We start from the raw sequence: 25,368 nt of genomic DNA on the forward strand, positions 1-25,368 counted from the left end.
AGGCAGAGACATAGGCAGAGGGAGAAGCAGGCTCCACACAGGGAGCCCGATGCAAAACTCGATCCCCAGACTCCAGGGTCACACCCTGGGCCAAAGGCAGGAGCCAAACTTAGAGAGAGAACGAGCACATACATGCACATGAGCAGGGGGGAAGGGCAGAGCGCGAGAATCTCAAATAGAGTCCCTGCTGACCACAGAGTCCGAAAGGGCTAGATGCCAGGACCCTGAGATCGTGACCTTAACTGAAATCAAGGGTCAAATGCTTAACAGATTGAGCCACCCAGGTGCCCCTAGATTCAGGATTTTAAAAAGATTTACCTTGCTTTGATCAGGAGTATCTGTCATAGGTGCAGGACAGGGGGGTGCAAAGTGACATCCGTCCATTTTAAAGTTGTAACTATTTTACACTTATTCGTATAATCACTTGATTAATGTTAATCTTACTTTTTGTCTCATTTTACACAACATACCAATTAACTAACACATAGTAAGTACTCAAATTATGTTTAGGAATGAAGTATGCTGTATCCCAAATCTTTGGAATCTGAGTAACTAGTTGCTGGACCTAGGAAGTTATAATTAAAAAAAGAAAACCTGACTGAAAACAGTGTGCATCTTTTCTATAAAAGTACTAACTAGGGCAGCCCTGGTGGCTAAGTGGTTTAGCACCACCTTCAGCCCAGGGTGTGATCCTGGAGACCCGGGGTCAAGTCCCATTTGAGTCCCATGTTGGGCTCCCTGCATGGAGCCTGCTTCTCCCTCTCTCTGCCTCTGTGTGTGTGTGCGTGCGTGTGCGTGTGTGTGTGTGTGTGTGTCATGAATAAATAAAATCTTTAAAAAAAATAATAAAAGTACTAACTACTTACACACTCAAGTGAAACAATCTAGAAACAGTTCTGGTTTTTTCTTTTAAATATTTTATTTATTTATTCATGAGAGACACAGAGAGAGAGAGGCAGAGAGACAGGCAGAGGGAGAAGCAGGCTCCATGCAGGGAGCCCAATGCGGGACTTGATCCTGGGAGAACCAAAGGCAGAGGCTTAACTGGTGAGCCACCCAGGCGTCCTGAAACAGTTCAGTTCTAAATAAGTTACTTCTAAAGCAACAATTACTTTTGATTCTACATGAGCAATGAGAATCATTTGTGCTAAAATGGGGCTCATTCTGCTTTTCTACCTATTAACTCTTTTATGTAAATTAATTTACATATGAAAAATCTGTCGTAAAAAAAAACTAACTGTTGAGAGGTAATGAGAATGAAATAAATGTCAAGAGGGCACAGTAAAGAGTAACTATTTGCTAAGAGACTCTACCTACTTAAACTATAGTATCATGTATTTGTTTTTAAAGATTTTATTTATTCATGAGAGACACAGAAGATAGGGAGAGACACAGGCAGAGGGAGAAGCAGGCTCCATACAGGAAGCCCAATGTGGGACTTGATCTCAGGATCACAACCTGAGCCAAAAGCAAATGCTCAACCACTAAGTCATCCACATGTCCCTTCATTATTATTAATCAGGTAAGATTCTAGATCTATTAACTGGTCTATGTATGAAATTACCCTAATAACAGATTTATATACTTAATACTATAAATTCTCACAATAACCATCTCTCCATTTTATTGATGAGGAAATTAAAACACCTGGCCTCATGATTCTAGACACAAAGCAAGATAAGTGATGTAGAATCTATTTTGGGTATTTTATACCCTTATCCAATTCCATCAGTAAATTCTAAAGTATTTTCTGAAATTAAAAATGCCACATATATGCCACCACCATATAAAGCTAAGAAAAATGACCAATTTAGCTACAAGTCATAATTTTCCAAAGATGTAAAGACTCCTCAGTTCTAAAGAATTTCTGGGGATCCCTGGGTGGCGCAGCGGTTTAGCGCCTGTCTTTGGCCCAGGGCGCGATCCTGGAGACCCGGGATCGAATCCCATGTCGGGCTCCCGGTGCATGGAGCCTGCTTCTCCCTCTGCCTGTGTCTCTGCCTCTCTCTCTCTCTCTGTGACTATCATAAAAAAAATAATAATAAAAATAAAAAAATAAAGAATTTCTGTATTTCTAAGATATTTTCCCCTTGGAACCCTTAAACATGAAATATTAAAAATTACCAGACATCACTATTTGAGTCAAATCATTAGGATACTTCTATCCAGTAAAAGAAAAAAAAATTGTATTATTATTTTACACTATCTATATAAAATATACAGGAAAAAAATTAAGAATCACATGCGAAGGGGCCCTGGGTGTCTCGGTTGAGCATCTGACTTCGGCTCAGATTATGATATCAGGGTCCTGGGATCTAGCACTGCGTCAGCTCCCTGCTGGGCGTGGGGGGGTGTCTTTTCTCACTCTGCCTCTCCTCCTGTTTGTACTCTCTCTAAAATAAATAAAATCTTTTTTTTTTCTATAAATAAAATCTTAAAAAAGAAATCATATGTGGAATTTGATGCGTTTATGGGCAGCCCGGGTGGCTCAGCAGTTTAGCGCCTGCCTTCGGCCCAGGGTGTGATCCTGGAGACCCAGGATAGAGTCCCACGTCAAGCTCCCTGCATGGAGCCTGCTTCTCCCTCTGCCTGTGTCTCTCCCTCTCTCTCTCTTTCTCTCTATCTCTGTGTGTGTCTCTCATGAATAAATAAATAAAATGCTGTGTTTTAAAAAAAATAGTTTTAAAAAAAAGGAATTTGATGCATTTATTAAAAGGACCTCCATGAGGTGCAAATTCTCTTAGGAGCATGTTATAAATAAGGTATTTTAAAATTAGAAGACAAGTGGGCACCCCAGGTGGCTCAGCGGTTCAGTGCCACCTTCAGCCCAGGGCCTGATCCTGGAAACCCAGGATCGAGTCCCACATCAAGTTCCCTGCATGGAGCCTGCTTCTCTCTCCTGCCTGTGTCTCTCCCTCTCTCTCTCTCTTTCTCTCTGTGTCTCATGAATAAATAAAGTCTTTAAAAAAAAAAATTAGAAGACAGCAATAATGGGAAAAAAATTACTAGATCATTTTTAATTTCTCTCTCAACTATTTCCTAAATAATAAATTAAGAGGTTCAATAAATACTGGTATTTTCATTACTTCCATAACATATGCTAGATTTTAAGATTAGATGATACTTAGTAATAAGGCTGTTAACAATTCCTTCCTCCAAATTATTCCTTAAAAAGGTAGTTACAATATATTCTAAGATAAAAATCTTAAATTACTTAGTATAGACTTACCCAGATTTCCTTGCTCGATTGTCAGTACCACCTCATCCATCACCACAGCCCTAAAGTCCAATTCCTCCTCACAACACTTGGCCTTTAATGCTCGTAAAATTTCTTTTTGGGGATAGTCTTCCCTGATTCGACGATCTGTCAAAAACCACAACTTTGCAGCCACAGAGCTACACATCTTGATCTGCTTGCTCTTCCTTTTTCCTGGATTATTTCTTCCTGAATGCCGATTCTTTCTACACAGAAAGACAAAATTCACATATAGGGTAAATAAAGAATTCAACTTAAGGAGTTTCATGTCTCTGTGACTCCCCCTTACATATAAAAATATAAAATTAATTTTAATTGATTTTCTCTTGTTGAAAAGAAAAAAGAAATTTGGTGCACCTGGCTGGCTCAGTTGGTAAAATGTGCAACTCTTTTGGGGTCATGATTAAGAGCCCCACATCAGGCCTAGAGATCACTTAAAAAAATATATTAATGGGACGCATGGGTGGCTCAGAAGTTGGGCGTCTGCCTTTGGCTCAGGGTATGATCCCGGGGGTCCAGACAGTCCCGCATCGGGCTCCATATGGGGAGCCTACTTCTCCCTCTGCCTGTGTCTCTGCCTCTCTCTGTATCTCTCATGAATAAATAAATAAATAAAAATTTTAAAAACATATACATTAATGTTTATAAAAATCTACTTAAAAAAAGAAAAAAATAAATAAAAATCTACTTAATTCTTGGCTTTCACACAAATGCTGTGATTATATATTAACTATACAAACACACAAAATTAATGACTTCCCTTCCATTCAAATCAAACTTTTATACTGCTAGAAATACAGAAACTCACAACCTCCCCTGAAACACAATTTCTCCATCTTCCACCGGGAAAGCTAGCATTGTAGTTTTATAATTACAGCATGTCACTTAGTAAAAGTCTGATTTTCTATATTATATATTCAATGCCAATCCCTGTGTTAGTATATACTATCTAGGAATGTACTTTAATCTTATCATCTACTTTTGACTGATTTATTCTTTCCCCCAAAATGCAAATCCCTTAATATAAAATAGATGAATTATAATCATCAGTACATCCCCATCCCTTCAATTATGATAAACTCCATTTATGTATACTCATACATCTATAGTTTATTCAATTTTGGGGATCCCTGGGTGGCGCAGCGGTTTGGCACCTGCCTTTGGCCCAGGGCGCGATCTTGGAGACCTGGGATCGAATCCCACGTCGGGCTCTCAGTGCATGGAGCCTGCTTCTCCCTCTGCCTGTCTCTGCCTCTCTCTCTCTCTCTCTCTCTCTCTATCATAAATAAAAATTTAAAAAAAAATTTGTTATATATTTTATTACAAACATATCTACAGGAATTTTTAAGATTTTATTTATTTGGGATCCCTGGGTGGCGCAGCGGTGTAACACCTGCCTTTGGCCCAGAGCGCGATCCTGGAGACCCGGGATCAAATCCCACGTCGGGCTCCCAGTGCATGGAGCCTGCTTCTCCCTCTGCCTATGTCTCTGCCTCTCTCTCTCTCTCTCTCTCTCTCTGTGTGACTATCATAAATAAATAAAAATTAAAAAAAAAAAAAGATTTTATTTATTTGAGAGAGCAGAGGGAAAGGTACAAGCAGACTCCCCACTGAGCAGGGAGCCCAATGTGGGGCTCGATCCCAGGACCTGAGCTGAAGGCAGACTTTTAACCAACTGAGCCACCCAAGCACCCCCAAGAATGTATTAAATAATGAGAGAGTAACACCTGTGTTATTAGAGGAGTAGCAACACTAAAGTCATTTATATAGCAAATTTAATAAAAATTAATAGTTCAAGAATATGGGAAAAAACTTTCAAAAAATAAACATTGGGGTCCATTCACTAAAATTTATTTCAGTCAGGGGATAGCATGCTCTTACTCAATGTTTTTATGCTTACTTTAAATTTTTTAAACAAACACAGATTGTTTACTAGAATATAAAAAAGGACATTCTTCCAGAAATAGTGCTGCTTCTCAGAGTTTACATCATGAACAAGAGCTTGTATCATGAACAAGACGACAGTTGAAAATTATTTTCCTAAGAAGCAAAAAGTTAAAAGTTTTACTAACAGGTGATTTGAAAGAAAGAAAGAAAGAAAGAAAGAAAGAAAGAAAGAAAGAAAGAAAGAAAGAAAGAAAGAAAGAAAGAAAGAAAAGAAAAGAAAAGAAAAGAAAAGAAAAGAAAGAGAAGAAAAGAAAGAAAACTTTTTACAAAATTGAAATTCCCAAGGTCTCTGGCTGGCTCAGTCAGTAAAGAATGCGACTGTTGACCTCGGTTGTGAGTTCAATCCTCACATTGGGCAAGGAGCCTACCTAAACAAAAATCCCCCCCACCAAAAAAATCCTAATGGCAAATGTAACATAGAAAAAAGAACAAGGCTAAGAACTAAGGGAAGCAACGGCCATTCAGATGAACAGCTTCCAGCATTACAAAACTTAGAAGTGGTCCCTCATACACCAGTCATGCATTCTCCAGGTTCTCAGTCAGAAGGGCCTACTCCACCCTTAACATGATGCACACAATTAGACTAGAACATCATAAGCCAAATGAGCCACCCCCCCACACACACACACACACACACAGCACCCCCCCCACAACCGTGGCCTGCTATGACTACAACACTCACCCATCTGCCCCACAACCCAGGGTCTCAAAGGCATCAATCACGGGAAAGCAGGGAAGGAATAAAATAACATGGGAGATACACACAAGTGTGACCTGCAGCTGTGGAAGATGTCGTCATTGAGAAGTTTCAAAGGAAAAGCTCCACAAAAGGAAAGTCGCACCAGAGTACCTAATGTAGAGATCCCCAGTTTCCCTTGAAAGGGGCACTGTAAAAATGACCCATTTAGACCGAGTTGTTTTGGAAACACCCTGTCAATGGAGCCAATACTCCAATACTCTGGAGCCATCTTGGTGCCTTCCCTGACACCTGGGTCTTAAACATCATTTGTTGACCAGTATGACTGAATTTTACTGCGTGAATGTGTACTGAATGAGTACAACAGAAATCAGGTCCCAACAGAAATCAGGATAGGATGTTACAACCACTGGCAACTGGGAAGCAGAAATGCTTGCCAATACTGATGTGACAAGTCATAGAAAATGCCCAAGCCACAAGAGTAATACATGATGTTTTTTAATCATTTTATAATCAGACAAACACACACCTGGGCTACAGTCTCATGTAGTTGTGCAGCAACTCCCGATAGATCATGCACGTGAGCATCACCATGTCTGGCTTCATGGCTGCAGCTCTAATACCCTTGCATAATCTTTGGGTGTTTCCACACTAGTATGTAACTGACAACAGCCAAGTTCAGGTTAGCCTCCCCATCTCCTTTATTTTTTTTTTTTACAGATTTCTGGGACCCCTAGGTGGCTCAGTGGTTGAGTGTCTGCCTTTGGCTCAGGACATGATCCCGGTGCGGGGACCAAATCCCACATCAGGCTCTCTGCGAGAAGCCTGCTTCTCTCTCTATGTCTCTGACTCTCTCTCGGTCTTTCATGAATAAATACATCTTTTTTAAAAAATAAATACATATTTTTTATTTTATTTAGAGAGAGAGCAAGAGCAGGGGAGAGGGGCAAAAAAAGGAGAAGACTCCCTGTCCAGCAGGAAGTCCAACAGTGGGGCTCGATCCCAGGACTGTGGGATCATGAATGAGCCAAAGGCAGATGCTTAAGTGACTAAGCCACCCAGGTTTCCCTCCTTTCATTTTCTTCTTTTTTTTTCTTTCTTTCATTTTCTTTTTTTTTTTTTTTTTTTTTTTTAATTTTTATTTATTTATGATAGTCATACAGAGAGAGAGAGAGAGAGAGAGGCAGAGACATAGGCAGAGGGAGAAGCAGGCTCCATGCATCGGGAGCCTGACGTGGGATTCGATCCCAGGTCTCCAGGATCGCGCCCTGAGCCAAAGGCAGGCGCCAAACCGCTGCGCCACCCAGGGATCCCTCTTTCATTTTCTTTTTAATGGGCTCCAAATCCTCTTGACCCTGGGATTCTAACAAAGAAAATAATGTTCTTTCTCGCCTTCATGATCTGGAAGCAAGGCTAGAGATCTCATCATTTGACACAACGGGACTACATACTTTCATAGGAGATACCCGCACAACCAGATCTGAAACTAGAGAAATGCTGTCACCCTACAGAAAACTCTATGAAAGAGGTAGACACCAGTTTGAAGAGTTCCAACATCAATGTCAATGACTGTGTTCCTCAAAGCCCACCTAGTGGCAGCCAATATGACAAGATCTGGGGATCATGACCTTGTTGCCCTGTACCAAGATACCTTTGTTCATACGGAATACAATTTTTAAAAATATTTTATTTATTCATGAGAAACACAGAGAGCGCAGCAAAGACATGGGTAGAGGGAGAAGCAGGCTCCCTGTGGGGAGCCCAATGCAGAATTCGATCCCAGGATCCTGGGATCACAACCTGAGCCAAATGCAGATGACACTCAACCACTGAGCTACCCAGGTGCCCCTGAAATACATTTTTATCAGCTTCAAAAGATTTGTCTTGCTTTTCATATAAAGAATCACAGAGGTATGCCACATTGTGTTCCAATGTACATCAAGTAGATGACATCCCCAGCTTGAAAAGGGCAAGTCAGCTTAACAACCTCCAGCTTGTTAATTACCATCTCATTGGTGCTGGTATCTTCAAGAGACACCAACCAATTTTTTATCCAGTATAATTTTACAATGATCTCCAAAGACCAGTTTATTGCCAGAGAAAGAAAAAGCACAACTCTTGCTACCCAATGGTCCTCTTCTATTTCAACAGGTAGTGGAGCAGCTGACCATCCTCAGGCACCCAGGGTTGCTTGCCTTTATCAGGCTGCTCTACTGGAATTCACATCTAAGAATACCAACAACAAAGACTTTCCAACCACAAAGGCAGAGGCTCTGCGTTCCCTCCCCCTTTCCCTCCCCCTTCCCCTCCCCCCTCCAATCTATGGCCCTCCTGGGAGGCCACCTTCCTGTGGGTCAGGTGGAAACCAGTAGGCCAGTGCCTCCTCCAACATATCTATTTTTTCTATTTATCCCATCCATGAACACCCGGGGGGGGGGGGGGGGGGGGACTGATGAGAGTCAAAAGCATAACGCTAAATCTACACAGTCCAGGAGACCAAAAATCCACCAATAAAATGATAGTCCTGATTCTTAAAAATAAAAAACTTCAGATTATAGTCAGTTTTAAAAGCCATTAAAGACTCCCTTGTAAAGGTAAAATGGTTCTTTTTTTTCCCCACGACACTTAAAGGAATAGGTTTGGTTACCCAGTAAGGTATTTTTAAGAAAAGAGTTCATTCTCCAACAGTCAGAAAAATAAGTCAGAAAAATACAGCATTTGCAAATGTCCACATATACAAAGGAGTAATGTAAACTCAGATCAACTAATTTTCTTCCTGTTTCTTCATTTCCACCACAGTATCAAGGAAAACAATGTGCAAATATCAGATACTAAATAAATGCTACAATAAATAAATAAATAAATACTGATAAACTGCTACTGTTTTTCTTTTGTTTTGTTTTTGTTTTTGTTTTTTGTTTTTTTTTTTAACAAGGAGACATCCAAAGAAAATTCACTTTTACATTTGAGATAGTTTTCCCATGCAAACTTCTGGATACACACACCAATAACAGTCACTGTCATCTCTCCCTCTATGTCTCTCCTCTCTCTGTCTCTCATGAATAATTAAATAAAATCTTAAAAAAAAACAAAGTCAGTGTCATCTATCAATAGTCTAGGCAGGGCTAATTAAATGGGAATCATAAATAAAGTAATTCATTCATTTATCTCATGAGAACCCCTTCCCAATGGTAATTATTCCGCTAGGGGAAAAAAGCACAATTACAATGTACCATTTGAAGATATTAAGGTACCTCTTACTACTAGGAAAATTATTCCAGGTAAGACACAGCATATAGATATGCTATATGTTGGCAAATTGAACTCCAATAAAAATAATTAAAAATTAATTAAGGGATCCCTGGGTGGCGCAGCGGTTTGGCGCCTGCCTTTGACCCAGGGCGCGATCCTGGAGACCCGGGATCGAATCCCACATCGGGCTCCCGGTGCATGGAGCCTGCTTCTCCCTCTGCCTGTGTCTCTGCCTCTCTCTCTCTCACTGTGTGCCTATCATAAATAAATTAAAAAAAAAAAAATTAATTAAAAAAAAAAGACACAGCATATAAACTTAGAATCCAAAGACTGAGAGGGGACAATTACCACAATAATTAAGCCAGAAATAGGTTTCAGGTTTTCCGATTTCTTTCTACTTTTTTCTACCATGCCTAAAGACACTGAAAGGAATCTGGAAAAATATAAGAATTCCACATTGTAAGTGATCATATATATACCAAATATTGTGTTAGGCAATTTGTAGCTTCTCATTTCACAACCATCCCTTGAAGCATTATTGTGTTCATTTGGCAAGTGAGGCTGTTCCAGGAGAGATGTTAGTTAACCTTGTCTAGATTTGCAAAATTACAAAGTGATAAAGTCCAGAGTGAATTCAAATTCTATACACTCCATGGCAGACAAGATGCAGTCATATAAGTAAATTTTATTCAATGAGAAGCCTGCTTCTCCCTCTCCCTATGTCTCTGCATCTCTATGTGTCTCTCATGAATAAATAAAATCTTTTAAAAAAATGCATATTTGAGAGATATGCTGCCCCTTTGCCCTTCTTCCATCCTGCTACCTAGAATGTAAATGTCAGGACTAACTACCACCTGGACTATGAGGACAGGAGTGAACCCTAAGAAAAGCACAGCTACCTGTTAGAACTTGAATCCCAGACAATTGTGTGGTGCCATAACCTTGGACCACCTACTACCTCTTTTGCTTATGTCAATATTTGGTAATTCTTTATTGTAGGCCATAGAACTTTACCTTAACAAGTATAGTCTACCATACCTTGCCCAAAAGTTATAGGAAATTATTCCCTTAACATCAAAGTTTGCAGACATCAGCAAGTAGTGGTATTGTTTATAAGAGGGATTCTCTTGGGATCCCTGGGTGGCTCAGTGGTTTAGCGCCGCCTTCAGCCCAAGGCGTGGTCCTGGAGTCCCAGGGATGGAGTCCCACAACAGGCTCTCTGCACAGAGCCTGCTTCTCCCTCTGCCTGTCTCTGCCTCTCTCTCTCTCATGAATAAATAAATAAAATCTTAAAAAAAAAAAAAGAAACAACTTAAAAACAGAATTACCAATTGACCTAGTAATTCTAGTTTTAGGTATATAACCAGAAGAAATGAACGCAGTCTTCACAAAGAGGGGTCTGCACACACATGTTCACAGCAGCATTATAATAACTAGAGGTAAAAGCAACCCAAGTGTTCATCAAAAGATGACTAAAAGAGTAAAATACAGCTGAGTGAAATAAGTCAATTGGAGAAGGACAAACAGTGTATGTTCTCATTCATTTGGGGAATATAAATAATAGTGAAAGGGAATAGAAGGGAAGGGAGAAGAAATGTGTGGGAAATGTCAGAAAGGGAGACAGAACATAAAGACTCCTAACTCTGGGAAACGAACTAGGGGTGGTGGAAGGGGAGGAGGGCGGGGGGGTGGGGGTGAGTGGGTGACGGGCATTGAGGGGGACACTTGACGGGATGAGCACTGGGTGTTATTCTGTATGTTGGTAAATTGAACACCAATAAAAATTAATTTATTAAAAAATAAAAGAGTAAAATACAGAATATACATATAATGCCTTAAAAAGGAATTAAATTCCAATACAGGGCAGCCTGGGTGGTTCAGCGGTTTAGGGCCACCTTCAACCCAGGGCCTGATCCTGGGGACCCAGGATCAAGTCCCACGTCAGACTTCCTGCATGGAGCCTGCTTCTTCCTCTGCCTGCGTCTCTGCCTCTCTCTCTGTGTCTCTCATAAATAAATAAAATCTTTTAAAAAAATAAAAAATAAAAAAAATTCCAATACATACTACACCACATGGATGAACTTGGGAAGAGATTATGCATCAGTATATAATAGCCAAATTCACAGAAAATAGAATGGTGGTTGCCAGGGGTTGGGGTGTTGGGGGAATCGAGACTTAGTTTTATTAGGAAACAGTTTGTTTATGCAATATGAAGAGTTCTAGAGATGAATATGGTAGACAGTTGCACAAGAATATATAGTTAACACCACTAACAGGTATATAGTTAATACCTGCATACTTAAAAAATTATTAAGATGGTAAATTTTATGCTGTGTGTATTTTATGACAGTAAAAATAAAACTGGATAAGACAAATGTCATGAGCAAATTAACATGCAAATTTAACACATATTCATCTAAAGGATCAGAAAACTGTTACCTTGGATTACCTGTAGTTCTGTTACTAAATTTCCCAAAATAGTTTGTGGTCTAAAACTAATTAGTATACGTGCTGCCGAAGCAAGCACTCTATAAAACTGATTAAACTTTTTTAAAACGTTTTTTCTGGATGGAGCACCTGGCTGTTCAGTCAGTGGAACATGACACTCTTAATCTCTGCATTGTGCGTTTGAGCCCCATGTTGGATGTAAAGATTACTTAAAAAATATTCTTTAAAAAACGTTGTCTAAAGAAAAAAAAAAAAAAAAAGTTGCCTCGGGGATCCCTGGGTGGCTCAGTGGTTTAGCGCCCGCCTTTGGCCCAGGGCGCGATTCTGGAGTCCCAGGATCGAGTCCCACGTCGGGCTCCCGTCATGGAGCCTGCTTCTCCCTCCTCCTGTGTCTCTGCGCCCCCCTCTGTCTATCATAAATAAATAAATCTTTAAAAAAAATTAAAAAATAAAATAAAATAAGATAAAAAATGTTGTCTCAGGATGATGCCTGGGTGGCTCAGCAGTTGAGCGTCTGCCTTCAGCTCAGGATGTGATTCTAGAGTTCCAGGATCGAGTCCCATGTCAGGCTCCTGCATGGAGCCTGCTTCTCCCCCCTCTGCCTCTCTCTGTGTCTCTCATGAATAAATTTAATTTATTTATTCATGAGAGATGGGGGGGGGGCGAAGAGCAGAGACACAGGCAGAGGGAGAGGCAGGCTCCATATAGGGAGTCCAACGTGGGACTCAATCCCAGGAATCCGGGATCACACCCTGAGCTGAAGGCAGGCACTTAACCACTGAGCCACCCAGGTGTCCCAAATAAAATCTTAAAAAAAAAAAAGCCTTTTCTCTGGAAAAAATATTTTCTCTTAAAAAAAAAAGTTTTCTCTGGAATCCAAATAAAACTTCTAATGATTTCACTTAATACAGGAATGTTAAATCAAAGTAACTCTCTCTGGAATATGGCACAAAATTTGCAAAACTGTCCTGAGATACACTATGCAGTGTGGCCCGCTCAAAGTTCACCATGTTTTAGGGACGCCTGGCTGATTCAGTCAGTGGACCATGCAACTCTTGAGCTCAGGGTTGTGAGGTTAGAGCTCCAACTTGGAATATTATTTTTAAAAAAAATCTTTTAAAAAAATTCATCATGCTTAACATGCTAAATGTTGGGCCTTCTTTCCCATATTTTCTTTCTGGACCTTATTTTGAAATATGAGTTGGGGGCACCTGGGTGGCTCAGTGGTTTAGCATCTGCTTTTGGCTCAGGTCATGATCCCAAGGTCCTGGCACCCAGTCCTGCATCAGGCTCCCGGCACAGCAGGGAGCCTGCTTCCTCCTCTGCCTATGTCTGCCTCTCTGTGCCTCTCATGAATAAACGAAATCTTTAAAAAAAAGAAGAAGGAGTTGAGAAACAGATTAATACACTCAAGCTGAAGACTTTATAGATACAGCTAACTAAATCACATGTCAAAGGAATAAGCTAACTAAGAACTCAGGAAGATTTCAAGTTTGCTATTTAGACAAACCTGCATGAATTTCCAAGATGTACTATCAATGTCTGGGAGCACCTGGCTGGCTCAGTGGTAGAGTTTGTCTGCCTTTGGCTCAGGTCCTGATTTCAGGGTCTTGGGATCCAGTTCCACATAGGGCTCCTGTCTCCCCTCTGCCTATGTCTCTGCCCCTGTCTCTCTCTCATGAATAAAATCTTTAAAACAAAAACACAACTATCAACGTCTGAAAAGCTGCCAAATATGGGACAGCAGAGCAGTAAAAGAGAATTGCTATAATCTAACCTAGAAATCCATGTACCAAAAAAAAAAAAAAAAGAAAAGAAATCCATGTTCCATTTTGGAGATCTTATCTCTTTATTCCTAAGAACATGAATCCAAGAGCTAATATCAAAAAGGTTAAAAAGGGAAGAGGAGAGAGAAAGGGAAAGTAAGGAGCTGAATAAAGTAAAAACATTTAAGGGGTATGTTTGGAATTTTTTTAATTTTAATTCCAGTTAACACAGTTTTATATTAGTTTCAGGTGTTACAAGACACCTGAGTGATTCAACAATTGTAGAATTTTTTTTTATTGGTCACAACTTGATGATTTACTACCACTTTTGAAAGGGCTGCAAAAATTATTTAGGCGTATCAATGCTTATACAAATTTTACTTCATCAATTGACAAATTGTACACATTTTAGAAGAATCTAGTAGATTCCTCCAGACACTGCTGGGAGAACACACCACCAGATGAAAAGAACAATGATCAATGAAATTAGATTGTGAACTCCATGAAGACAGAATCTCCATTTTTTTTTTTTTTTTTTTCAGAATCTCCATTTTGTTCTCTATTATCCTTAGCAGGTAACATAGAACCTCATGTTTGAGAGACAAATGTTACGGTTAGGGGTTAGAAATTATTTTAAAGGAGTCTGTTACACTGAACCGTAAGACAGTATCAAAAAAATCATAGCTATTTTCAATATCTAATACCAGGCCAATGTGTACCACCATCTAAACATAGCTGTAAAAATTCATAATTTATCAAGATGCCTGGGTGGCTTGATTGGTGGTGACTCTTGGCTTTTCAGCTCAGGTCATGATCTCATGGGTCATAGGATAGAGACAGGAGTTGGGCTCTGCACTGGAGGGAATCTGCTTGAAAATTCTCTCCCACTACTTCCCCCCTTTCTCTCTCTCAAATAAATAAAATGTTTTAAATTCCTAATTTGTCTTTTCAATTTCTCATAAAAAAACAACCCGGGCAGCCTGGGTGGCTCAGTGGTTTAGCGCCGCCTTCAGCCCAGGGCGTGATCCTGGAGACCCAGGAAGGAGTCTCACATCAGGCTCCCTGCATGGAGCCTGCTTCTCCCTCTGCCTGTGTCTCTGCCTCTCTCTCTCTCTCTGTTGTGTGTGTCTCATGAATGAATAAATAAAATCTTAAAAAAAAAAAAAAGCCTAATGCTACTTTCCATCGTTGTTATACAATTTATCCTTAAATAATTAGCTTTGCTAACAAAGTCAGAAGGAAAAAAAAACTTATAATTTTAGTAAAAGGAATAAAAAAGATATAAGCAGATGGGTTCTATGCAGACCAGGCTCTAAGGGAGTAGAGCTGACTAGCTCTGTAGCTTTTGTCCTTCAAGCCAATTTTGAAAGGAAAAAAACATTGGAAAAGAAAACATTGTAAAAATACCATAGTAGGAGTTATGAAGCCAGAAAGTCAGTTCTTATCTGCAAACCTAATATGTACACAGACGCATATGGTACATGAATCTAAAATATACTATGCACAGGTATTTTGAGGTAGTGTGTTACCATTTAACAGCTCTTAATATGACAAGCAGGAAAATTCCCAAATAATGAAAGACAATTTCCCCAACATCTGTACCTAATCTCTCCTATTCAACCTCTTGAAACTGCACATGGCAGTACAGTTAACATTAAAATATTTTCATTATTCTTATCACAATCTACTCCCAGATTTTAAAATAACATTAGATTCTAATTTCTCAAGGCTCTTTTCCCATATGCTTATGACTTAATCCCACTTGCAGAGAATATTCTGTAAGCTAACATGCCATAAACTCTACAAATCCACATCACTAAACTACACCCCCAGTAACAAACACAAAACTCACCCTTCTTTTGTGTGTGTGTGTGTTTGTTTTTCTCACTCTTCACATGTTCCTGGGTACAGAAGTTCTTCCTCCACCCATTTTCACTCAGTTTAGGAGTCTTTGCCTGCTTCCCAGAGGAAGATGATAAAAGCTACTTCTCAAACTGTGGAACAACTGGCTGTGATCTCTCTCCTCCCCCCCCAACCCCATCCAGTGTTTATGATGTTCAGTCTTTCAGCTCATAGGGAAGGGAGAAGTTGAGAAATCCGGCTAGTGACTTACCCCAGTAGCAAATCCCAGGTGGATACAAACTGAGGAAATCAAGAATTGAGAGAGATTTTTTTTTAAAGCCATGTTTTATCCTGTGCTCCAACACACTAATGACTGAAGGCTGGTTGACATTCATTGGTCTGAGTTAAAAATATATATATATTCTCTTTAGTTTGTTTCTTCATGATATGGCTAAAAAGGGGTAAAGGATTTATAAAACATTGCTCTGGAGAGGAAAAGGGGACTCAATGAGAAGGAAAAGGAAAAGGAAAAAAGGGAAATTTATTGTTGTCACTGTCCCCTCCATCCTCAGATGCTACTGAATTCAAGACAATCAAAGAAAATGAAAAAAAAATTTTTTTAAAGATATTCACCAGAAACCTAAGTGGAATTTTAGCTGGTAGCCCAAAGTGTAAAGATTAGAAATAAACAACTCCTTACCCCCTGCAGGGGGAAAGGCGGGAACAGAAAAAAGGATCTTCACTGAGTGGAGGATTCTAAGTGACTGAATTTGCTGCTCCCCCTCTTGGCTCTCTGTTCTCAGAAACACAGAATGCCCCCCTCCCCTACAAGCAGACTCCAACACCTGGTGGGGGTAAGAGGAAAGCAAGAGAGGGAAAAAAAAAAAGCAGACAGAAAAAGATGAAAACATCAACAGCCATCTTGCCAAACTAACAACTAAATGTACTGCATAAAAGAAGGAAATTAATTGCACTGACAAAGATAGAAATAAAATTACCTCTAAACAAGATAGGTCTCCTCCCCTTTAACACAAAGATAGAAATAAAATTACCTCTAAACAAGATAGGTCTCCTCCCCTTTAACACACTAACCAAATAACCCGGTAAGCATTAGAAAAGAAATTTAACTATGACTCTAAAATTACAAGTTGTCATTCTAAAAGTTAGTAAATAAATGCTCAATCCTTATGACTGGAATTTCAGACTGTTTTATTCCAAATAAATATCTTAAAGTATTTTGACAATGAATTCTTTCTCTAAAAAACAGGAAAAAATGACCTTTAAATGTGAAAGAAATGAGATCTACAGAGCATTTAAATTCTAATGGTTAACAAATAAGAGTTTCGTTAAATATAATAAACGTCAAGTCCACAAAAAAGGAGTGTCTCCCATATTAGACTGCCCCGTGTATTTTCCATACAGGTTTAGAATTTAGCCCAACTCCCGAAAGAAAGACGTGGGAACAATTTATGTAATTAATGGGAAAATAACAGCAAGCTGAAAGAATTTACACCGAAGTCACATTCAACACGGTTAGCATAATAACCTCACTCACTGAATACAATTAAGGCCCCATCTCTCTTCAAACCCACAAATGGGATAAAATACTGGGGATTACAAATCTGCAATCAGAGATAAGGATACATTAGTAAGGCAAATCTGAAGTTATTATCTTCTCTTTGGGGTTTTTTTAAGGGAGGGGATGGAGAGGCAAGGTGTGCATCGTGGTCAAATGCTTACAAAAAAAAAAAAAAAGATTCAAATAGGCGATTATTTGTCAGCTCCTTCTCACTCAGAGGACTGTCAAAAGAGAAAGAGGAACGACTGTCACACTTTCTACAATCTTACGTGTCAGGAGGAAAACCGGGCATTTAAGCCATCCTAAGTGCAGTACAATCGGCAGCACAGCCTCTTCCCCCGGTCACACCGCAGGAATGTCTGATGGAGGCAGGGGTAGGAGATCACCACACTCTCAAGGACAGGTTGGCCGCACGCGTGTTCTACTCCGACCAGCACTCGCAGGGCCACCACACCCCCTCAGACTGGGGGAGGCACACTCGACGCCCGAGGGCGCTGCCTCGCTCCCACAGTCCCCCCGTCACACGGCCACGGCTTCACCAGCCTCCTCCCCGCACACGCCCCGGCCGGGCTCCCCGCCGCCTCCCGCCGCCTCCCGCCGCGCAGCGACCCCCGGCCTCCGCCGGCCCCGGCCGAGCCCCGTCTCGTCGCCGAGTCCCTCCGGCTGCAGTCGCCCGCTGGGGGGAGGGGCGCGCCTCCGCCTCACGCCGCTCCACCTGGGGAGGGAAGCCACCCGCACCGCTCACCTGGGGACGGCGGCTCCTCCCTGGCTCTCGGCCGGCGGAGCCCGGCTGGGGCCTCCGAGGGAACCGCGGGCGGCCGGGCGGGCTGGAAGTCCGACAAGGAGATGGGGACGGGGAGGGGGAGGGGGTCGGGATGCCGGGAGCCGCCTCCTTTCTCCTCCGCCACCGCGGCTCCCGCAGCCAGGCCCGGCGCCCTCGCACACTCGCCCCCTTTCTCACGGCCTCGCGGTCGGTCTGGCTCCCCCTCGCCCCCACCCCCGCACACACTCGCCCCCACCCCCGCACACACTCACACCCGGCCGCTCCTCGCTCCTCGCTCCTCGCTCCCTCACTCGCCTGTAGTGCGCGCGCGCGCGACCCCGCTCACACACAGCGCGCGCGACGCCGGCGGAGACCGCCTCGCGCTCCCCAGACCGAGGCGCCGCGCGCCGCCCGCCCGCGTGCAGAGGACCCTCGCGCGCCCCGGCCCCGGCCCCGCCCCCCAGGCGCGGCGGCGCGGCGGGCGGGGGGGGCGGCGGGCAGGGGGCGGCGGCCGGCGGGCCGAGGGGCCGGGCCAGCCCGCCGAGCCGGGCCTAGCGGATCCGACACCTGCGGCGGGACCCGCCCCCCGGGCTCCGCGTCCGCTCTCGCAGCCATCGCCGGCCTCTCGGGTGCCGGAGGCGCGACGGGGCGCGCGCGCCGGGAGGGCGATGGGAGCGCGAGAGCGCTTCGAGGACGCGCTTTCCCCACCCGCCGCCAAACCGTCCTCACCGAGGAAAGGAAACGGGTGGGGGGGCGAGGCTTGTTCCCAGCTGGAACCGCGAGATTGATGCCTTCCGTTGTCCACCCTCCTCGCCCTCACGTTCCCTCCTGGGGCCCCATTCGTCCACACTTTGAACCCTGACGCCGGCCCTCAAGCCTCGCGGGGGCCGTGTGCTGCCTGCGGTCCCCGCCTCGGGCTCCGGCCCGGCCCGGCCCGGCCCGGCCCACCTCCCGCGCAGCCCTGGCGGCGCCCGAGCCCGCGCCCGGAGGCAAGACGAGGAACAAAGATCAATACCTGGAAGATCCTTTTATCCGTGTGCGGAATAAAGATCTTGCCTCTGTACGACGTGGGGCAGATTTTTGAAACTACAGTACATCATATTTTCAGGGCTTGAAGGGGGTTAAAAGATACAGACAGGGTAGTGTGGTCCAGCCAGCTTCGCTCCTTGGAAGCCAGCACTGACCTCGGGCAAATCAGTTCCTTAACTTCCTCTGAGCCTTTGTTATAAAAAGCCTAGAGTCTGTTCCAAGGTTGCTGTGAGAACGAAATCTATTTAGGAGCATTTTGAAAATCCAAGCTGTCTATAAAAATAAACTGATGGTCCAAAGGAAGCTAGCAATGAGTGTGTTCAGCTATGTTACTTACTGTTGGGTTTTCTAGATCATGAAGAATGAAACCATGCAACAGATGACCATGATACTTTACATGGCAAATTCATTTCCAAATAACCTTATTCATTTATTATCACCAGAGATCCCAGATAGGAGATACAATAAATGTCCTAACCAGTTTGCCTTCTTGAGTCACATTCCATTCTGAGCAGCCTCAGCCAACAAATTCCTTTCAGCGCTCCTCTTTCCCAATCTTTTTGGTCTGCCTCCCCCCCTCCCCCCCTCTGATTTCACTCAGTACTTAGTCTTTTAAGAGATAGAGCATAACCCAGAGCGGTAACTTGTGGGACTGGACCAGACTTGTAGTTTCACTTACTTAAGTGATCTTCTAAAGTACCTTGACCTCGGGGCACCTGGGAGGCTCCGTGGTTGAGCATCTGCCTTTGGCTTAGGTGGTGATCCCAGGATCCTGGGATTGAGTCTTGCTGCATCAGGCTCCCCACAGGGAGCCTGCTTCTCCCTCTGCCTATGTCTCTGCCTCTCTGTCTCTCATGAATAAATCTTTAAAAAAATAATAATAAAAGTACCCTGACTTCTCTGTATCTTAATATACTTGATTGCACAAGTTATCTATAAAAATATTTGATAGAAACTTTAAAAGTAGTCACCGCCCTGGGTGGCTCAGTCAGTTAGGTGCCTGGCCTTCCCTCAGGTCACTAGAATCCAGGATCCAACCCTACTTCCCGCCCCCCCCCCCCTTACAGCTCTCTGCTCAAGGAGGAGTCTGCTTCTCCGTCTCCCTCTGTTCCTCTCCCCGGCTTGTAGTTGCTCCCTCTCTTAAATAAATAAGATCTTAAAAAAAAAAAAAATAGAACTAATTACTTCATTGAATTGATAAGGAGTAAATGACCCAGTAAGTGTATAGGACTTGGGATCCCAGGGTGGCACAGCGGTTTAGCGCCTGCCTTTGGCCCAGGGCGCGATCCTGGAGACCCGGGATCGAATCCCACATCGGGCTCCCGGTGCATGGAGCCTGCTTCTCCCTCTGCCTGTGTCTCTGCCTCTCTCTCTCTCTCTCTCTCTGTATGACTATCATAAATAAATAAAAATTAAAAAAAAAAAAGTGTATAGGACTTAATGCTCAGCACAAAGCAAACGGTATTTTAAGTGTATACTACTGCTGTATTTTGCCACCGAGAGTAACCTAGGATAGTGAACAGTTTTCACAAAGGACACAGTTAGAGAAATAAATGTGCTACATGACACACTACCTAAAGAAGAAAGGGGGTGGGATCCCTGGGTGGCGCAGCGGTTTAGTGCCTGCCTTTGGCCCAGGGCGCGATCCTGAAGACCCGGGATCGAGTCCCACATTCGGGCTCCCTGCATGGAGCCTGCTTCTCCCTCTGCCTATGTCTCTGCCTCTCTCTCTCTCTCTCTCTGTGACTATCATAAATAAATAAAAATTAAAAAAGAAGAAGAAAGGGGGTAAAGTCTACAGAGCTAAAATGTTGCTATTTATTTCCACCCTGATATTCAGTCTCCTGAAACAAAGTATATTCAACCTAAAGACAAAAGAGAAGCATTTTGTGATCAAGCTTCCTTGATCACAGAGATACTAATACAATGAGAATCTGGTCAAAGATAAATGGGAAAATTGACAGAGGGAGAAGGTTGCATGATTGGCCCCGCAGATTATCAATAAAACGTAGCCTATCTTTCAGTCCTAATTTTAAGAAACTCAATTTGGGGTAACCATGTATCACCCAGAAAAAGGATGAAACTGTGGGTAGGGAGTATTAGACTATTAATTCACTGACCACTTGCCTTTAAAAAAAATGCTATCGGGGTACCTGGGTGGCTCAGTGGTTGAGCATCTGCCTTCAGCTCAGGTTCCTGATCCCTAGAGACCTGGGATTGAGTCCCACATTGGGCTCCCTGCAGGGAGCCTGCTTCTCCCCCCCTGCCTTTGTCTCTGCCTTTCTGGGTCTCTCATGAATAAATAAATAGAATCTTTTTTTAAAAAATTAAAAAATAAAAAAAAATTTTAAATGCTATGTATTCATGTACTGTCATTATGTGCCAGATACAACCAAAGAAATTCATAATGTATACAACATTGCTTTCCACTTAAGGTAGTCAGAAAGAAACAAACAAACAAAAAAAAAAAAACAGAACTATGTTTTTTGTTTGTTTGTTTTGGTTTTATCTATTTTAAAGAAAAGAGAGAGTATGTGCATGGGCACACAGGGAGGGGGAGAGGCAGGAGAGAGAGAGAAAGAATCCTCAAATAGACTCCCTTCTGAGCACGGAGCCCAAGGCAGACTCCACCTCACAACTCTGAGATCATGACCCAAGCCAAAACCAAGAGTCTGACACTTAATCAACTGAGCCACTGAGGTGCCCCAAACAGAACTATGTTCTTTTTTTTTTTTTTTTTTTAAAGATTTTGTTTATTTATTCATGAGAGACACAGAGAGAGAGGCAGAGACACAGGCAGAGGGAGAAGCAGGTTCCATGCAGGGAGCCCGATGTGGGACTTGATCCTGGGACTCTAGGATCATGCCCTGAACCGAAGGCAGACGTTTTAACCGCTGAGCCACCCAGGTGTCCCAGAACTATGTTCTTAAAAGCAAAACCAAGTGGTGCCTGAGTGGCTCAGACGGCTGAGCATCTGCCTTTAGCTCAGGTCATGATCTTGGGGTTCTGGGATCAAGCCCTCCGTTGGGGTCCCTGCTCAGCAGGCAGTCTGCTTCTCCTTCTCCCTCTGTTCCTCTCCCTTTGCTCGTTCTTGCTCTCTCATAAACAAACAAACAAACAAATGCAAAGCCAAGGAGGGGTGCCTGTGTGGGTCAGTCAATAGAGCACCTGACTCTTTAGTTTGACTCAAATCAAGATCTCCAGGTCAAGGATGTGGCTGCTGCATCAGGCTCCTGCTCAGCATGGAGTCAGCTTGAGATTCTCTCTCTCTCTCTGTCTCTCCTTCTGCCCCTTCCCCACTCGTGTGCATGTACTCTCTAAAATAAATGACATCAAAAAAAAAAATAAATAAAATAAAATAAAATAAAATAAAATAAAATAAAATAAAATAAATGACATCTTTAAAAAAAAAAAAAAAAAAGGAAAGCCAAGGATATGGCTCATTTTAAAGCATCACTATATAAGATAATATTTAGAAGAATGATCAAAATCATAGCTTCTATTTTTGTATGAAGTAATGAGTGAGAAGAAAGTATTTTTGACATTTCTATAATAGAAAGCAAGGTCCAAAAAGGTTCAGTTCCTTAGACTCAGTCATATTCTTTGTTCTTTATGGTTGCTATGGGTTTTTTTTTTTAATATTTTATTTATTTAAGACAGCCAGAAAGAGAGAGAGAGAGAGACCATGAGCATTAGCAGTGGGGAGGTGCAGAGGGAGAGAGAGAGGGAGAAGCAGACTCCCCACTAAGCAGGGAGCCTGATGTGGGATTCCATCCCAGGACCCTGAGATCATGACCTGAGCCAAAAGCAGCTGCTTAACCAACTGAGCCACCCAGGTGCCCTATGGTTGCTGTTTAGACAGGTATGGACTCACATCTCCTTTTGGTAGCAATATATGCAAAAGTATTTTGGGGCAACTGGCTGGCTCATTTGGTAAAGCATGTGACTTAGGCTTGGGTCCCGAGTTTGATCTTCATATTGGGGGTAGAGTACCTTAAAATAAAAAAGTATTTTAGGAATAGTTGGGTGGTTGAGCATCTGCCTTTGACTTAGGGCATGATCTCGGAATCCTGGGATCACATCCACATGGGGCTCCATGTAGGAAGCCTGCTTCTCCCTCTGCCTATGTCTCTGCCTCTCTCTCTGTGTGTCATGAATAAATAAATAAAACCGGGCAGCCCAGGTGGTGGAGCAGTTTGGCGATGCCTGCCGCCGAGGGCGTGATCCTGGAGACCTGGGATCGAGTCCCCTGTCTGGCTCTCTGTATCGTGCCTGCTTCTCCCTCTGCCTGTGTCTCTGGCCCTCTCTCTCTGTCTCTATGAATAAATAAATAAAATCTTTAAAAAAAAAAATAAATAAATAAATAAAAATAAATAAATAAAATCTGTAATAAATAAATAAATATTTTAAGTAGCTTGTACACCACTCATTTTTAACCATAAAATTAATATTCTTTAGCCAATTAATATTCATCAGCTGGGTGAATCCCTTGAGAATATATAAGGAGCCTGGCGTCTCTGGAATCAGATTAATTTTATTTGAAATCCCAGCTTTATTTATTAGTGGCATGTGATTTGTTGCTTAAACTCTGTAAGCCTCAGTTACCTCATCAACAAAATAAAGATTGAGGTAACTTAAATACAATGTACTACATAGTAAGTGCCCCAAAATTATTAGCTATTGGGGCAACTGACTGGCTCAGTACATAGAACATGTACCTCTTGATCAATCTTGGGATTCTGAGTTTGGCCCAACATTGAGTGTAGAGATTATTTAAAAATAAAATCCTTAAATATATATGTATGTATGGCAGCTGGGTGGGCAGTCAGGTGAGCATTTAACTCTTGATCTCAGGGCTCTGAGTTCAAGTCCTATTTTGGGCTCTATCCTGTGCCTGGAACCTACTTTAAAAATTGATTAAATAGGGGATCCCTGGGTGGCTCAGAGGTTTAGCACCTGCCTTCAGACCAGGGCCTAATCCTGGAGTCCCAGGATCGAGTTCCAGGATCAAGTCCCGCATCAGGCTCCCTGCATGGAGACTGTTTCTCTCCTTCTGCCTATGTTTCTGCCTCGTGTCTCTCATGAATAAATAAATAAAATCTTTAAAAATAAAAAAATAAAAATTGATTATATATAGGTAAGATACTTATAGGCTATTATTATTTTTTTTTAGGCTATTATTATACAAGACAGATACCAAAAAAGGTCAAATATCTAAGACAAGTTATACAATATTTAAATATGTGTAATAGTACAAATAGTTATACACATTTACTGCATGTCCCAATGTATAAGTAATATATTTGAGACTAAATTGAAATGCATCTTTTACCTAAACAAAAACACTTCCATATTTGTGCTTTCCTCCCTAGACACATTATAATCAATGGAGAGCTTTTTAAAAACTGATTTAATCAGAATATCTGTGATTTGGATGGAAGCACCAATATTTTTTAATGCTCTCTGAGGAATTCTATTATGCATCCAAGCTGAACCAGGTTTAGACAACAGAGATTTTATTTTATTTCATTTTATTTTATTTTATTTTATTTATTTATTTTATTTTATTTTTGACAACAGAGATTTTAGAATTAACTACATATGACTGACTGTATTGAAATGTGTACATTATCTAGACACATTTCAGTTAATCGTATTAACTGGTTAGAATATGATGGCTAGATTTGCAGCAAGAAGCACTTTTAAAGGTTCTTGGTAGGAGCACCTGGGTGGCTCAGTTGGTTAAGTTGGTTAGTCATGACCTTTGGCTCAGGTCATGATCCAGGATCCTGGGATGGAGCCCCACATGGGGTTCCCAGCTTAGCAGAGAGTCTGCTTCTCCCTTTCCCTCTGCACCCCCCTCTCCTCCCCCCCCCCCCCACTTATGTGCACTCGCGCTCTCTCTCTCTCAAATAAATAAAATCCTTAAGAAAAATACAAGCTCTTCGGTATACAATATGGATATACTAGGTGGAAGGCACATAAAATGCAAGGAGTTGATGAAAATAAAAGCTCCCCTAACAAAGTTGTCCGGGTCCAACCAATCCCATGCCGCTGATTTGACTTGTGTTGCAGTGATGTATCCTCTACATCAGGCAGAAAAACATAATGCACATATTATTACCTACGATGCATGTCAAACAAAAATCTTTAAGTACCCCATAGACACCATCTGGTGCAAATCTTTTCCTCCCGGTTTACACAAGAAAACAAGCTGGGATTTGATCAAAATTAAAGTCCTCAAAGTAGTAAAGAGAATTGTAAACAGGAATGAATCCAGGATTATTATCAGTACCTAAAATAGTATTCTTTATGGCATATCTAATGTGATTACTGTAAAATTCATGTTGGTGGAGAAAAGGTAGTGGGTGTCACATCAGAACCTACACTAGCAAATAAGAAATGGTAACAGCAGCTGCAGTAGATCTAACTCTCCCCACGGCTTCCTCTCCCTGAACCAGCCGGCTAGAACCAGCCCGACAACAACAGTCTTCACAGTTAGAATAGCTAAATACTGATCTAGCCTTTCCCCACCCACATCCCTCCTCCTTTTCCGCCACTCCATTTCTACACATTAAACTGAGCGTCTCTCTAACTATGCTAAGAAAATGCCAATGCCAGACACAAAGGAGGATGGGAGGGGAGGCAGTGAAGTCCTGGATTTGCTGAATCAGGAGGAAACAATGTAAAGAAAAATAAGACTTAGAGGACTAATGTAGGTTTCCCCCTCCTGTAATTGTATCTGGTTGCAAGGAATATTTCTTTTTCTCTACCACATAAAAATAACCT

At 42.2% G+C, this 25,368-nt stretch overlaps 1 protein-coding gene across 10 annotated transcripts in view; it reads right to left on the reverse strand.

Annotated features, from left to right (window-relative positions):
• Positions 1–25,368, reverse strand: part of RIMKLB (ribosomal modification protein rimK like family member B) — a 171,211-nt gene that overhangs the window by 51,581 nt on the left and 94,262 nt on the right. For 7 of the 10 annotated variants that reach the window (XM_072799163.1, XM_072799162.1, XM_072799161.1 and 4 more), the window contains one exon: positions 3,230–3,462. In XM_072799163.1, the coding sequence (XP_072655264.1) occupies positions 3,230–3,404 (175 nt within the window). In that variant the 5' untranslated portion in view covers positions 3,405–3,462. Of the gene's footprint in view, positions 1–3,229; positions 3,463–17,532; positions 17,794–17,822; positions 17,965–25,368 lie in introns of those variants that run through there. The other 3 variants (XM_072799164.1, XM_072799165.1, XM_072799160.1) reach the window with 3 other exon arrangements.

This window comes from Canis lupus, chromosome 25 (assembly GCF_048164855.1).
Source record: "Canis lupus baileyi chromosome 25, mCanLup2.hap1, whole genome shotgun sequence".
NCBI classification, from domain to species: Eukaryota; Metazoa; Chordata; class Mammalia; order Carnivora; family Canidae; genus Canis; species Canis lupus.